General features: G+C 53.0%; 2 protein-coding genes across 4 annotated transcripts; both read right to left on the bottom strand.

Moving 5' to 3' along the window:
• Positions 1-1,553: 1,553 nt before the first annotated feature.
• On the bottom strand, positions 1,554-6,899 carry LOC119093174 (delta(3,5)-Delta(2,4)-dienoyl-CoA isomerase, mitochondrial). 2 transcript variants are annotated; one of them, XM_037216089.1, is made up of 6 exons: positions 6,790-6,899; positions 5,623-5,776; positions 5,180-5,396; positions 4,659-4,785; positions 3,651-3,804; positions 1,554-2,072 (listed from the first exon to the last, which is right to left on the bottom strand). In XM_037216089.1, the coding sequence occupies exons 1-6, from the start codon at positions 6,809-6,811 to the stop codon at positions 1,844-1,846; spliced, it is 903 nt and encodes a 300-aa protein (XP_037071984.1). In that variant the 5' UTR covers positions 6,812-6,899; the 3' UTR covers positions 1,554-1,843. The 2 variants fall into 2 exon arrangements, with proteins under 2 accessions (XP_037071984.1, XP_037071983.1); XM_037216088.1 differs by having other exon boundaries at positions 1,555-2,072; positions 5,623-5,779.
• Positions 6,900-9,324: 2,425 nt separating this feature from the next.
• On the bottom strand, positions 9,325-15,447 carry LOC119093172 (delta(3,5)-Delta(2,4)-dienoyl-CoA isomerase, mitochondrial). 2 transcript variants are annotated; one of them, XM_037216086.1, is made up of 6 exons: positions 15,302-15,447; positions 14,214-14,370; positions 13,771-13,990; positions 13,250-13,376; positions 12,244-12,397; positions 9,325-10,803 (listed from the first exon to the last, which is right to left on the bottom strand). In XM_037216086.1, exons 1-6 carry the CDS (start codon positions 15,321-15,323, stop codon positions 10,575-10,577), a joined length of 909 nt encoding a protein of 302 aa, XP_037071981.1. In that variant the 5' UTR covers positions 15,324-15,447; the 3' UTR covers positions 9,325-10,574. The 2 variants fall into 2 exon arrangements, with proteins under 2 accessions (XP_037071981.1, XP_037071982.1); XM_037216087.1 differs by having other exon boundaries at positions 13,771-13,987.
• Between the last annotated feature and the right edge of the window lie 82 nt (positions 15,448-15,529).

Below are 15,529 nucleotides of genomic sequence, written 5' to 3'. Positions count from 1 at the left end.
CCATGTGCATCCGCATTTCTTACCGTATGGACGACATACACCTACGCCCTGCTGGTGCGCAATGATAGCTCCGTTATACGCCGTCCGTGCCTTCGTCCCCCGGACGCGGTGACCGCCGTCAGCCCAGCCTCAACCCGCCGCAAGCCGTGACTCGGCGCCCGCCACCTCCGTCCGGCAGGCGAGCGCGAGGACTCGCGGCGCATCCCGAGCGTGCCGTGCCCCAGCGTCCGCTCGCACCCCTACTGGGCCAAGACGCCGACCAGTCGTCCCGATGGGCCGGCACTTCGGCGACCCGCTCGGCGCCGCCGGCATCGCGCACAGCGCAGAGCCTGACCTTTGCAAAGCCCTTCGACCAGTTGACGGCGCATGTACTCGCTGGGACCGGCATCATTCTAAAGCGGCATGAGACGGTCCGGTCCAGTCTGATCACCAGCTCCAGCCGTCGCGGCAATACCGTCGGCGCGTGGCCCGAGGCGGTGGCGGCCACCTCGGCCACGCCGGCGGCGCGACGGCTACCGGCTCCGGCCACCCCTAGGAAAGGCCTGGTCCGGCCACCGCCAGCGCGTTACGTGACGGCGAGGCGCCGCCTCCCAAAAAGCCGTCGGCGACAGCACACTGCCCCCCACCCCCCCCCCCCCCCCCCCCGCCCTGGTATGCTGCGCCGCAACATACTAATCCAGATAGCAGCGTGCACTTTCACGGGTATCTCAGCTAACGTTTGTCAGGCAATTCAGCCCACGGCAATATAGGAGCGACAGCAAACTGACGGGTCACTATCCAGCTGCATCGTCCGACAGCCTGTCCATGTGACGTTAAAGAACAGCATCACGCTTTAAAACACGTACCAAGCACAACATAAGCCTTTGGACTGACGACGCCTTCCCAAAATCCACAGGCCTCTGATGATGGCAGTGGTGATAACCGTCATCCACAAACATCTGAACAGAGAGCTAGCTGTATGTCTGAAAAAGACGAAGCTGCCGACATGCCGAGAGCATTAAATGGTAACCCAGGACGGAGCCGTGAAGCCCGCAACACAAGTAAGGACTGTATTCCTGAGTCTCTGATCTGTATTTCCCGAGTCAGCAAACCATACAAGCATTATTGCTGGCTATCTTAGACGCTGTACGTCCGCAGCGGACGCCAAGTTTGTTATGATCACGCAAACATGTGGCAACGGCCCAATACATATGCGTTTTCCGCAATGGAATCGGTTGGTTGCCACGACTGAGTGCTAATCTGAATCCCAATAGTGGCGGAATCGGACCACAATCACAGACCTGAATTCACGTATCAGGAAGATTCCCGTGAAAACATTGTGTTACGGCAACGGTAGTGCACGGCATCAGATATGGCTATCATCTCCCTCCGTCACCCGCACACACAACAGCGGCAACGAGCATCACATTCCGGTAACACAGATAGATAACCACTCAGCACCTGGCGTTACCTATCGTTTTCCAACCACACTCCCAAGCGTCCCCAAGCGTCCCCAAACGCTGCGGTCCGGCCCAACCCACGCCGAGGTTCGGTCCGCCTCCTCGGAGCTCGACCACGACCGGCGCGCGGGGATGCGCGAGCGAGCGAGCCGCCGAGGCCGCGTCAGTCACCCCCCGGCGACCGACGGCGGCTCTCGCCTCAGCAGAGACCCGAGCGGGACGGTCGCGTCCATTCAGCCGACCGCACTCACACCCTGCTATCTCACACGGAGCCACGTGGGACAGGCCGGCCTCATGGAAAACAACTACGCTAAGCGCAGCAAAATTACGTGTGAGGGGATTTGAGTTGTACGCCATGCCGTTACGCCAACATTCCACGCCACCAATGCGACAACGCCGCATCGCTACAGCTTAGCGAAATCGGCCGGGGGAGCCTTGCGGTCCATGGAGGCGGTGGCCGCCTTCATGATGTCCTCCGACTGCAGCATGGCCGCGTTCCAGGCCACCATGTGGTCGAGGCCCTCCTGCACCGTGTGGTCGCGCGAGAAGATCAGGTTCTGCTTGGTCGACTGCACCGCCACCGGCGACTTCTGCGCGATGGTGGCTGCCAGGCTGATCGCCGCCGCCAGTAGACTGCGGACAGGCGGAGGAGCAGGCGATGCCGGTTACCATGACAACAGGGCTGTGTGGCTGTCACAAGCGGGGAAGGGACTGGAGTGGAGCAACGCAGCGAAGGTGCGATGCACAGCTGTGGCCAGCGCGAGACGAAGGACACGACGTAACAGGAATCTAATTAGGAACCCTGGGGAGAGCAGTCGCGTTGATGTACAGTAGAGCGGCGGGGGGGGGGGGGGGAGGGGAGGACTCAATGAGGAAATTAGCCAAAAAATTGGAAAGGACAATATTGCGAAATAATCATGAACACACCAGCAATCGGATGGCGGCGGCTACAATGCTACAACGGACACGCAAACAACAGACGTGTTGTTTACTGGATTCATTTTTACGGCTTGTAGTGAATGATACGTGGGTTCCAGCCTGGACACAGGGAGCTAAATGCGCCACTGCAGCACAATTCTGATGGATGCGATTGGGAAGAGCGGTACGTTCCCGGCGGTTCCGTATTTTACATACTACGAACCACACTGCGATACATTTCTACAAATTTCACTAAAAAATAATTCTATCGCGCACACTCGATGGCTGTATCCGACATCATTTTCAAGTGATTGCAAGATGTGATTCTTTTTCGGTGTCATACATCGCGGTGTCTGCGGAGAATGAGGCACTTTTTAACAAGCAGTAATAGCAATTGGGACTTTCCGGCGCTTTGACTACGAAGTGATATAATGCCCATCAAATCACTTATTTTGTGTTGCGAGCATTATGCAGCCTTTGTCACTGGTTCATGACCTCAGAGGTAAATTATCTATTTAGTTTTCTTTTTGTCATCCCTGTTGTTCATTATCATCTAACAGTATAATGGAAATGTCATCGCCACTTTATATAAACGTGTTTTTATTCATTTTGATAAGATGAGCAATGCAAGGCGCCACCTATCCCTGCATCCAGGTAGCAGCACCGACGGAACTCGCTCTCGGGGTACGGAACAGCCGCTTACAGTACCTGTCACTGGGTACGGGTCAGGCCAACAGAATCGTCACTGGACCGGGGACGCCGGGCCGTGTCACTGGTTACTAACCCCGCACCATCCAATTGTTGTGGCTTCTGCACGCGGGACAGGCGATCGAACTGGGACGCCACAATGGATGTCTGGATTAGGGATGTAGGTTTTCTTTGGAGGAGCCTTCAGGATACAGGACATGTTCATATATATCCATAACGTCAACTGGTCATTAAACCCGCACCATCCAACTGTTGCAGCTTCTGCACGCGAGACAGGCGATCGAGCTGGGACGCCACAACGGATGTTTGGATTAGGGATTTGGGTTTTCTTTGGAGGAGCCTTCAGGATACAGGATATGTTCAGTTATATCCATAACGTCAATGGGGGAACATCATAACGTTATAACCACGGGATACGTCCATAACGCCAATAAGCATTTAGTGATGCGACATGGGACAACCATTTGTCACTGATCCCAGCCCCCCCCCCCCCCCCTGTCCCTGTGCCGGTACACCCACCTGTCCCCTGTCCCTGTGCCGGTCCACCCACCCGTCCCCACCAGCGAGCCCTCAGTCCCGGCGCACCTGTGTCTGTCGCTGAGCACGCGGCTGACGAGGCCGCACTGGAGCGCCTCCTGCGAGCCGAGCCGGCGCGCCGTCAGGCACAGCTCGTTCACCAGACTCCGGCTGCCAATCACCTTCGGCAGCCGCTGCAGCGTGCCCACGTCCGCTGCCAGCCCTGCGACAGGCGTCGATGTCAGCAGCCGCCCCAAACAGCGAGAAGCTGTGAGCTGTCCGCGGCACAGCGCCCTTCCTTGCGAGCCTCTGACGTCAACGGTGGACAGATAGCGGTGTTTTTAATGCCCGAAGAACAGCTTTTAAAGAGGTGAGCGGATCACACCACAATTCAATGGATCACGCGAAAAATTTTCGCCTTGGTCCAAGATTTTGGTGAAAACCTGTTGACAAAGTTACCTGGTGATCCCAAGTAAGATATGTCATTTCAGCACTATCAAAGCGACAGCAACACGTGGCCTTGGTCAGTTCGGCAGGTCACGCTGCTCAACTATCTTAGCATACGGCCTGCAAGCAGTCGTATTTTCTGCCAGGAAACAGTTCGTTTTAAGGTCTAATGAACCGGTGACCAATTTGACAACACTATTTCTCCAGGTAGCTGTACCTTGTGAACTTACATTCCATGACCTAGCATAATAGTAGGAGTGTAGGCACAAATGCGAACTGCTTTCGGCTTAGAATGGATTCCCATCATTGAACTCCTAATAACAAAACACATATTCGTTCTAAAATATCGATTCTACGATGATTATGAGCCATAACATGCTCTCGTCGCTCCCCATCAAAACTATGCACCCTGATGTCACGTGCCTTCACGTCTGTTTACAAGTCTGTTTTCAAGTCTGCTTCACATATGTTTTCACGTCTGCTTCACATATGTTTTCACGTCTTCTTCACGTGCCAGTGCCAATAGCTATCAACGTTGCCAGTCTTCAACACAGCACACACGTCCGTGCGCCGCATCACGCCAGGCGGCGCTCCCCGTGCCGCCGCGCCCGCCCCGGCACCGACACTTACCGATGTCCACCTCCTTGACCTGGAAGAACGCATCCTGGGAGCAGAGGCGGACGTCGGCCGCCGTCACCATGTCGACGCCGCCGCCCACGCACGCGCCGTGCACGGCGGCGATCACCGGCTTACGGCACTGGCGGTCACGGACACACACTCACGGTCAGAGGGGATCAGCCGCAGTTAGAGTGAGTTGTTACAGCGACAGGGTTCCCTGGCACAGTCCGACGGAGAAGAGGGGCGCGAAAGTTGTCCGATAGGCGAGATAAGCCATGATCAGGCAGGGAACCCCACTACACAGAAGGGCAGTAGTCAGACAGAGAAATTCACGATGGCACAGAAAGAAACACAGGTTTTGAAAGAATAGGGAAATGTCACATTAGGAGATTAGCCCCGACACCATCGAATGACACATCAGATCTTAGGTACATTCTAGGAAATGAGCAAGCCACCGAGTTATCCACAATGGCGCCGTCTGCGAAGCATTGTATTTCCGAAACGTATGCCCGGCTGACTGCCGTGGCACATACCTTTTCAATATCAGTGAACCAGTCCTGGTAGTTTTTGATGGTGCGGTGCAGCTTGAAAGCCTTCCTAGACACGTCACCGTCGCCCATAGCCACGCTGCCAACGGCCATCAGGTCGCTGAGGTCAATCCCGGAGCTGAAGAGGCGGCCGGCGCCGCTCAGCACCACGGACCGGCACTCGGCGTCCTCGTGCAGCTGCTGGAAGCACACGCCCAGGTCCCTGCCAGGGTGAGCAGGCTTCCGTTATGGCAGTTCGTGCTGGTCTGGTGCAGATTATGTTGTGACATAGCAATGCTGGTCAGAGCTGAATTGGTGCAATGGGCTGTGACAATCCAGATATAAACATGTGGACTATGCACTTGTTTACATGTTTCTTACTTTGTGTAGTTTACCAGAACCATATCACTCTATTAGGCATACAAGGCAGCCTCCCTGAGCTTACTTACTTCCACATTTCAGTGTTGAGAGCATTCAGCTTGTCAGGCCGGTTCATCTCTACATGAACCACATACTCCACGGGTTGTGTGACATTCAGTGTCTTGTACTGGGCATAGTCAGCCAGGCTGCTGGCCATCCTGACTGTCTGGAGGCTTTGCCGAGCTGCTGTAAATGACAGGATGATGTAAGAAAGACTACTAAATCAGGAATCAGGACATAGCCAAAGTGTCCTGTAGGCTAGTCAATGGCATAATTACCCCCCCCCCCCCCCCCCCCCCCCCCCCCCCAACTCTTTGTGCAGGTATATCTCTCCCAGGCTGTTAAGGTTAAATACATGCAGAGCTGATGCCAGCTGTTGGATGCAGTTAAAAAATGCAACCAACATGAGCACGGCAAAATCAGCCCATCAGCTATAAAACAGGTACATTTTGCATGAGTGACATCCAAGGTTTCTGTGTTTCTTTCCATGTGCTCAGGGGTGACAGATAAAACCAAGAGTGGATAAGGGAAAGGAGATAAGATGCCCTAGTGCCAAAATGCAAAGTATGCATGTTACTCTGAACATAAATAGCATAAGTGACATTCTGGTGACATTTCAGACCATGTATGCTGCACATCAGATCTCTCAGTTTTGTACACAGTCATCACCAATAACAGGGCATAATGAACCCAACCCAGGCCTCAATTAAGCATGGCAGTGAGAAGACAATTTCAGGCAAGGTTACCTCCAAAACTCTTTCACACAAAAACAATTTGAAGGTTTCAGTGTAGACTGTAGTGCACCACTGTCACAAAAGGCATCTTAGTGCAGTGGCTTGAATTTTACAGACCGGCCCTGAGCAATGCTAAACATGGGTGAACATGAAGAGAAATAACATAAAACCACATTTGCTGAAAATCATCACTGTAGCCAGGGCTTCTACCCGCATCCTCTGTAACATCATCATTCATCATCATGATGTGAAACATACCAGATATGACTTGAAATACCAGATAAGCCAGCATCGTTTCAGCCGATCAAACAGGTAAACAACGAGAAGCGATAGACGATCATACCACAGATGGTTTAGTATTAAGCTAAAGTTATACGAATTTCGAATTGACGCGGTAGAGTTGGTACTTTTCCAATCTATCCATACATCATCCCAGTAGCACATGGTATCCACGAAACATACCAATTCTCTGAATCTTCAACATAGCCGCAAAGAATGAGCTTTAATGTCCGCAGCAAAAAAGGAAACAAAATAGCAGAATGGGCGATGGAGACGAGACGCGAATTTGCACCAGCTCGGTACATAACATATTACGCTTATAGCGCATACGTGACGAATGCGGGGGCTGAACGCACTAAAATCCGAATTAGCAGTTTTTAATCATCACAGTTTTAATGCGTGTTAATCCCAAATAAGATGGAAATGGCGCTGTCAGAGCAGTGGTGTGTGGTCGATGCTGTGTAAGCAGCTTTTGATGGTACCCAATGCTTTAAGTGGCGTGACAAATTTTCAAGCCGAAAGTGTCGCACCTGGTTTTTCTCTCAATCATGCTCCGTGTAGACGTCCTCCACCTTTCCTGATCATCCCGCTGCTCAAGGCAAGGAACCGTCAATCATCGATGTTCCAGCTTTCCTGTACAGACCTCTTCACATCGATTAAGGGCACGTATCAACATAACCTTAGCGATGGATACGAAGGAGTCCAAAGAATCCAGGCGCCGCCACGCCTTGTGAACTCTACTGAATTTGCTAACTCAACTGAAACTCATGGTGCTTCTCTAATACATTTTATTTTTATACATAACGTGTAAACACATGTGGCTCAGACAGCCGTGGCAAAGACTGAACAGAACAAAACGGTCCCGAGAGCCCCTCCCCCCTCCCGCTCGCGGGAGCGAGAGCTGGGGCCACCGGCATCCACATTCAGCGCAGCAGGGGCCCCAAGTCACAGCGTTAACCGGCGGGAATCGAGAGCTCGAACGACGGTAGCCACCGACAGCTTTGTGCAACTAATGCTGCAAGGACACACAACTAACTGCCGACGCCGATGGACCCCTGACTGGGAGAGCCGAGGCAGGAACGGAACCTCCGGCGCGGAAGCGAAATTCGGGTGCGACTACACACACGCGATGACAATGCATGTCGCGCGCCTACCAGAGCGCTTCTAACAGACCGCAATCGACAATTGAACACGTGCGACGCAGCCTGGGCGCCACCTCACAACCGAGATCCACCACAGCGCAGCGCCGCTCGGCGGCCACTCCCCAAACTACCTAGCGCGGGCAGCCGGGGCGGGGGGCGGGCCAGGTTGCCTGCCATGTTGTGACCCATCGAGCGCGCGCTCCGGCAAACGGCCGCCGCCACCCAGCTGACCAAGCCCGGTGCAACATCACACACACGCCTCCACAGCGCGGAGCCATAACCCGGCCGCCCACACGCGCCTCACCGCACCGCGCTGACACGTCACACCGTCCCAGCCCGGCCGGAAGCTCCGCTGCCACGCCGCGCCCAGCCCACACGCGCCCCTTAAAGCGACCGCGGCCTCACCAGCAGCGAACGGACGGGTAAAACGGTCCTTATCCAGCTGTGCCGTCTCTTTACAGAATACCTTCAAGCCCTACGCTTTAGTAATTATTAAATAATGCGTGCAAAGCACAACAAAAAGCTTTGACTGAAGGTGCGCTCTAAAAATGAACAGGCATCTGATCGCAGTGGCAAGATGGTGTCCGTTGCCTACAAACATTCAAACAGTAAGGTAGCTGTAGACCTGAAAGAGACGGGGCTGCAGCGCTGAAGAAAGCATTGGAACGCTACCCACCACGAAACGGGTGGTTTCACAATGTAAATAACATCTCTGACTTGTATTTCTCCGAGGTAACGAGTCATACACATATTATTAGCTATCTCACGACGCCGCACGTTAGCAACTGATGCGTAACTTATTAGCTATCGTTAGCCACTCATGTAGCTGCAGCAAAAACACACCCTTTTTCGCAATGGAACCGGAAATGCTGCGGTAATGAAATCGGTAAGTGCTGCGACAGTGGAACCCGTAAGTGCAGGACTGCGTGGAATCGGTAAGTGCTGCGACAATGGAATCCGTAAGTGCAGGACTGCGTGGAATCGGTAAGTGCTGCGACAATGGAATCCGTAAGTGCAGGACTGCGTGGAATCGGTAAGTGCTGCGACAATGGAATCCGTAAGTGCAGGACTGCGTGGAATCGGTAAGTGCTGCGACAATGGAATCCGTAAGTGCAGGACTGCGTGGCCGTCACAGGTGGTGAAGGAACTGGGCTGGGGCAGCACGGCGAAGAAGCGATGCATAACTGTGGTCGACGGGTGGCGAAGGACACAAGGCAACAGGAAACCAACTGAAAGCCTCGGGGGGTTAGAGTCATCATTATTGTTAGCGGGAGGGAATACTGCGGCAATGAGGAAATCAACCATGTAGTTGGGGGCTGCAAGAGATGCGGAACATGAATGAAAGCGCACGAACAATCAGATTATAGTGGTAACGGTGGTACGGCGCTACAGATTATGACAGCAACGGGCCATGTAGTTGATTATAGTATATTCTATTGCTGTATGTAGTGGAATGTATCGCCTCCTGTCTTGACGCCTGGCGCTCAATGCGCCATTCCGACACAACACTTATGGATGAAATTCAGAACGAATTCACGGTCTTATTGATTTGGTATTTGTAATGCTATTTAAGACACTCACATGTAGCAACTCTCCTAGCCCAAGAAACACCTCCAATGACAAATAGATGCCGCAGAAACTCGGGTTGCTCCGGTAAGCGTGTATTCCTTATTCCCAATCCACGAAATTACGCGGTCCTCACCAGCCAATGTGCATGGCTTTGGCACCCTCTTAATCGTGGCTGCATACTTCCTTTATTTCGCTGCGGTCAGGCATTAAAAAAAGCTTTACACTTAACACCTGCTCTGAATTTCTGGCGCCACAAACGCCCACGAATAGCTGAGATTGTCACCTTCTGTTTTGTTTATGCAGTATAGCTCTCGCCTCCAGATGTTACGGACAGACTAAATCACTAAATCTCATAAAACCCTATGGACGCCATCAGCTTGCTCGCATGAGACCCAGGTCGCCCACTCCGGTGCACCATCCGGCATGCAAAACGGATCGTTGACACCCTCATGGCCACGGGCTGCCAAGGACGACCGCGGCCGGCAGCCTTCGCGCTGGTTACCATTGGAACGGGCCCAGCTGGCAGGCCGTGTGCCCTATGATAACCGACAGTATACCACGCCTCGTCAAATAAACATGCTACGGGGCGCCACCTGTCTCTGCAACAAGGTGGCAGCACTGCCGGGACTCGGTCTCCGGGTACGGGACAGCCACCTGCAGCACCCGTCATTGGGTGCGGCACAGGCCAACATACCTGAACACATATATCAGGAAGATTCCCTTGAAAACATTGTGTTACGGTAACAGTAAAGCATGCATTAGATATGGTTATCATCTCCACCCGTCCCCCGCACACATCACAGCGGCAACGAGCATCACATTCCGGTAACACAGATCGATACCCACTCAGCACTTGGTGCTACCCTTCGTTTTCCAACCACACTCCCAAGCGTCCCCAAGCGTCCCCAAACGCTGCGGTCCGGCCCCAACCCACGCCGAGGTTCGGTCCGCCTCCTCGGAGCTCGACCACGACCGGCGCGCGGGGATGCGCGAGCGAGCGAGCCGCCGAGGCCGCGTCAGTCACCCCCCGGCGGCCGACGGCGGCTCTCGCCTCAGCAGAGACCCGAGCGGGACGGTCGCGTCCATTCAGCCGACCGCACTCACACCCTGCTATCTCACACGAAGCCACGTGGGACAGGCCGGCCTCATGGAAAACAACTACGCTAAGCGCAGCAAAATTACGTGTGAGGGGATTTGAGTTGTACGCCATGCCGTTAGGCCAACATTCCACGCCACCAACGCGATAACGCCGCATCGCTACAGCTTGGCGAAATCGGCCGGGGGAGCCTTGCGGTCCATGGAGGCGGTGGCCGCCTTCATGATGTCCTCCGACTGCAGCATGGCCGCGTTCCAGGCCACCATGTGGTCGAGGCCCTCCTGCACCGTGTGGTCGCGCGAGAAGATCAGGTTCTGCTTGGTCGACTGCACCGCCACCGGCGACTTCTGCGCGATGGTGGCTGCCAGGCTGATCGCCGCCGCCAGTAGACTGCGGACGGGCGGAGGAGCAGGCGATGCCGGTTACCATGACAACAGGCCTGTGTGGCTGTCACAAGCGGGGAAGGGACTGGAGTGGAGCAACGCAGCGAAGACACGATGCACAGCTGTGGCCAGCGCGAGACGAAGGACACGATGTAACAGGAAACTAATTGGGGACACTGGGGAGAGGCAAAGTTGGGTTGGTGCTCAGTGGAGAAATGGGGAAGGGGGAGGGGAAGATGTAATGAGAAAAGTAGCCAACTATTTGCAAAGGACAATACTGAGAGGCATTGATGAAAACGCACAAGCAATCTGATGGCGGCAGCAACAATGCTACGGCGTTGCAGGACGTGCCAGCAACGGACCGTGTTCTTGATCACATTATTTTTTACGGCTTGTGGTGAATGACAAATGGGTTCCAGACTGGACACTGGGTGCTGAATGCACCACTGCAGCACACTTCTTACGGATGCGATTCGGAACAGCGGTACACTCCTGGCGGTTCCGCATCTTCAATACTACGAGCACCACTAGATATAAATTAAGATGTATCTCGCCAAAAAGCATCACGTTGCGCACACTCGATGGCTCCATCCGATATCAATTTCGAAAGTGATTACAAGATGTGGTCCTTTTTCAATGTCACGCATTGCAGTATTTCCAGAGCATGAGTGCACTTTGTAACCACCATTAGTAATAGCAACTGGAGCTTTCCGGCGCTTCGACTACGAAGTCATGTAGCGCCGATCAAATTTCTTCTTGTTGCGAGCATTATGCAGTCTTTGTCACTGGTTCATGACCTCAGAGGTAAATTATCTATATAGTTTTCTTTGTGTCATCCCTGTTGTTCATTATCATCTAACAGTATAATGGAAATGTCATCGCCACTTTACATAAGTGCTTTTTTTCGTATAGATACGGTGAACACTGCAAGGCGCCACCTGTCTCTGAAACAAGGTGGCAGCACTGATGGCACTCGGTCTCCGGGCACAGGGCAGCCACCTACAGTACCTGTCACTGGGTAGGGCTCAGGCCAACAGAATCGACACTGGGCCGGGGACAGCCGGCCGTGTCACTGGTTACCAATTCTGGATTGCCCAATTATTGCGTCTTCTGCACGCGGGACAGGCGATCGAGCTGGGACGCCACAACGGACCTCTGGGTTAGGGATGTGGGGTGACCTCGGAGGACTGCCTTTAGAACACGGGATATATCCATATATATCCATAGTCAATGGGGGAACGTCGTAACACCATAACCACGAAACATATCCATAACGTCAATGTGCGTTTAGAGATGTGACATGGGATAACCATACGTCACTGACCCCAGCACCCCCCCCCCCCCCCCCTCCTGCCCCCTGTCCCTGTGCCGGTACACCCACCTGTCCCCTGTCCCTGCGCCGGTACACCCACCCGTCCCCACCAGCGAGCCCTCAGCCCCGGCGCACCTGTGTCTGTCGCTGAGCACGCGGCTGACGAGGCCGCACTGGAGCGCCTCCTGCGAGCCGAGCCGGCGCGCCGTCAGGCACAGCTCGTTCACCAGACTCCGGCTGCCAATCACCTTGGGCAGCCGCTGCAGCGTGCCCTCGTCCGCCGCCAGCCCTGCGACACGCGTTGATGTCAGCAGCCGCCCCAAACAGCGAGAAGCTGTGAGCTGTCCGCGGCACAGCGCCCTTCCTTGCGAGCCTCTGACGTCAACGGTGGACAGACAGCAGTGTTTTTAATGCCTGGAGAACAGCTTTTAAAGAGGTGAGCGGATCACACCACAATTCAATGGATCACGCGAAAAATTTTCGCCTTGGTCCAAGATTTTGGTGAAAACCAGTTGACGTAGTTACCTGGTGATCCCACGTAAGATGTCATTTCAGCACTATCAAAGCGACAGCAACAGGTGGCCTTGGTCAGTTCGGCAGGTCACGCTGCACAACTATCTTAGCATACGGCCTGCAAGCAGTCGTATTTTCTGCCAGGAAACAGTTCGTTTTAAGGTCTAATGAACCGGTGACCAATTTGACAACGCTATTTCTCCAGGCAGCTGTACCTTGTGAACTTACATTCCATGACCTAGCGTAATAGTAGGAGTGTAGGCACAAATTCGAACTGCTTTCGGCTTAGAATGGATTTCCATAATTGAACTCCTAATAACAACACATATATTCGTTCTAAAATGTCGATTCTACAATGATTATGAGCCATAACATGCTCTCGTCGCTCCCCATCAAAACTATGCACCCTGATGTCACGTGCCTTCACGTCTGTTTACAAGTCTGTTTTCAAGTCTGCTTCACATATGTTTTCACGTCTGCTTCACATATGTTTTCACGTCTTCTTCACGTGCCAGTGCCAATAGCTATCAACGTTGCCAGTCTTCAACACAGCACACACGTCCGTGCGCCGCATCACGCCAGGCGGCGCTCCCCGTGCCGCCGCGCCCGCCCCGGCACCGACACTTACCGATGTCCACCTCCTTGACCTGGAAGAACGCATCCTGGGAGCAGAGGCGGATGTCGGCCGCCGTCACCATGTCGACACCGGCGCCCACGCACGCGCCGTGCACGGCGGCGATCACCGGCTTACGACACTGGCGGTCACGGGCACACACTCACGGTCAGAGGGGACCAGCCGCAGTTACAGTGAGTTGTTACGGCGACAGGGTTCCCTGGCACAGTCCGACGGAGAAGAGGGGCGCGAAAGTTGTCCGATAGGCGAGATAAGCCATGATGAGGCAGGGAACCCCACTACACAGAAGGGCAGTAGTCAGACAGAGAAATTCACGATGGCACAGAACGAAACACAGGTTTTGAAAGAATAGCGAAATGTCACGTTAGGAGATTAGCCCCGACACCAGTGAATGACACATCAGACCTTAGGTACTTTCTAGGAAATGAGCAAGCCACCGAGTTATCCACAATGGCGCCATCCGCGAAGCATTGTATTTCCGAAACGTATGCCCGGCTGGCTGCCGTGGCACATACCCTTTCAATATCAGTGAACCAGTCCTGGTAGTTCTTGATGATGCGTTGCAGCTTGAAAGCCTTCCTAGACACGTCACCGTCGCCCGTAGCCACGCTGCCAACGGCCATCACGTCGCTAAAGTCGATCCCGGAGCTGAAGAGACGGCCGGCGCCGCCCAACACCACGGACCGGCACTCGGCGTCCTCGTGCAGCTGCTGGAAGCACACACCCAGGTCCCTGCTAGGGTGAGCAGGCTTCCGTTATGGCAGTTTGTGCTGGTCTGGTGCAGATTATGTTGTGACATAGCAATGCTGGTCAGAGCTGAATTGGTGCAATGGGCTGTGACAATCCAGATATAAACATGTGGACTATGCACTTGTTTACATGTTTCTTACTTTGTGTAGTTTACCAGAACCATATCACTCTATTAGGCATACAAGGCAGACTCCCTGAGCTTACTTACTTCCACATTTCAGTGTTGAGAGCATTCAGCTTGTCAGGCCGGTTCATCTCTACATGAACCACATACTCCACAGGTTGTGTGACATTCAGTGTCTTGTACTGGGCATAGTCAGCCAGGCTGCTGGCCATCCTGACTGTCTGGAGGCTTGGCCGGGCTGCTGTGAATGGCAGGATGATGTTAGAAAGACTAATTGATCAGGGATCAGGACATACCCAAAGTGTCCTGCAGGCTAGTCAATGGTGTTATTACCACCTAACTCATTGTGCAGGTATATTTCTCCCAGGCTGCTAAGGTTTAATACATGCAAAGCTGATGCCAGATGTCGGATACAGTTTAAAATGTGACCAGCATGAGCATGACAAAAACAGCCCATAGGCTATACAACAGGCACATTTTGTATGAGTGACATCCAAGATTTCTATGTGTTTCTTTCTGTGTACTCAGGGGTGACAGATAAAATCAAGGGTGGATAAGGGGAAGGAGATGAGAATATGTCCTAGTGCCAAAATACATATCAGATCTTTCAGTTTTGTATACAGTCATCACCAATAACAGGGCATAATGAACCTAACCTAACCCAGGCTTCACAAAATTATGGCAGTGAGAAGAAAATTTCAGGCAAAAATACTTCCAAAACTCTTTCACACAATAACAATTTGAAGGTTTCAGTGTAGACTATAGCACACCACTGTCATAAAAGGTGTCTTGGTGCAGTGGCTTTAATTTTACAGACTGGCCCTGAGCAATGCTTAACATGGGTGAGCATGAAGAGAAATAACATAAAACCACATTTGCTGAAACTCATCATTGTAGCTGGGGCTTCTACCCTCATCATCTGACATCATCAGCTGTAAGATCATCATTCATCATCATCATCATGTGCAACATACCAAATCTGACTTGAAATACCAGATAAGCCAGCATCATTTCTGCTGATCAAACAGGTAAACAATGATAAGCAATAAACAACCACAGATGATTCAGCATTAAGCTTAGGGTTACGAATTTCGCATTAACGCGGTACAGTAGGTACTTTTTCAGTCCATCCATACACCATCCCAGCAGCACATGCTATCCACGAAACATACCAATTCTCTGAATCTTCAACATAGCCGCAACGAATGAGCTTTAGCGTCTGCAGCAAAAAATGGAACAAACACGCAGAATGAGCGATGGAGGCGGGACGCGAATGTGCACCAGCTCCACACTGCTCCGCAACAACTACTCAGCAATCTTGCCCAGCATGCAATATATTACGCTTATAGCGCATATGTGACGAATGTGGGGGCTCAACGTTAGATAGCCCTGGGCTTAAT

Source organism: Pollicipes pollicipes, unplaced genomic scaffold (assembly GCF_011947565.3).
Source record: "Pollicipes pollicipes isolate AB1234 unplaced genomic scaffold, Ppol_2.1 Scaffold_4002;HRSCAF=4701_pilon_pilon_pilon, whole genome shotgun sequence".
Lineage (NCBI taxonomy): Eukaryota > Metazoa > Arthropoda > Thecostraca > Pollicipedomorpha > Pollicipedidae > Pollicipes > Pollicipes pollicipes.
This window is presented reverse-complemented; position numbering and strand designations above follow the sequence as displayed.

Coding starts and splice junctions, on each gene's coding strand:
- LOC119093174 (XM_037216088.1), bottom strand. CDS start 6,811: ATGTTGAAGATTCAGAGAATTG. Junction 4,786..5,179: donor GGTTCACTGATATTGAAAAG/GTATGTGCCACG, acceptor CGTGACCGCCAG/TGCCGTAAGCCGGTGATCGC. Junction 2,073..3,650: donor GTGCTCAGCGACAGACACAG/GTGCGCCGGGAC, acceptor GCCTGTCCGCAG/TCTACTGGCGGCGGCGATCA.
- LOC119093172 (XM_037216086.1), bottom strand. CDS start 15,323: ATGTTGAAGATTCAGAGAATTG. Junction 14,371..15,301: donor GTTGAAGATTCAGAGAATTG/GTATGTTTCGTG, acceptor TGCCATTCACAG/CAGCCCGGCCAAGCCTCCAG. Junction 13,991..14,213: donor CTCAACACTGAAATGTGGAA/GTAAGTAAGCTC, acceptor TGCTCACCCTAG/CAGGGACCTGGGTGTGTGCT.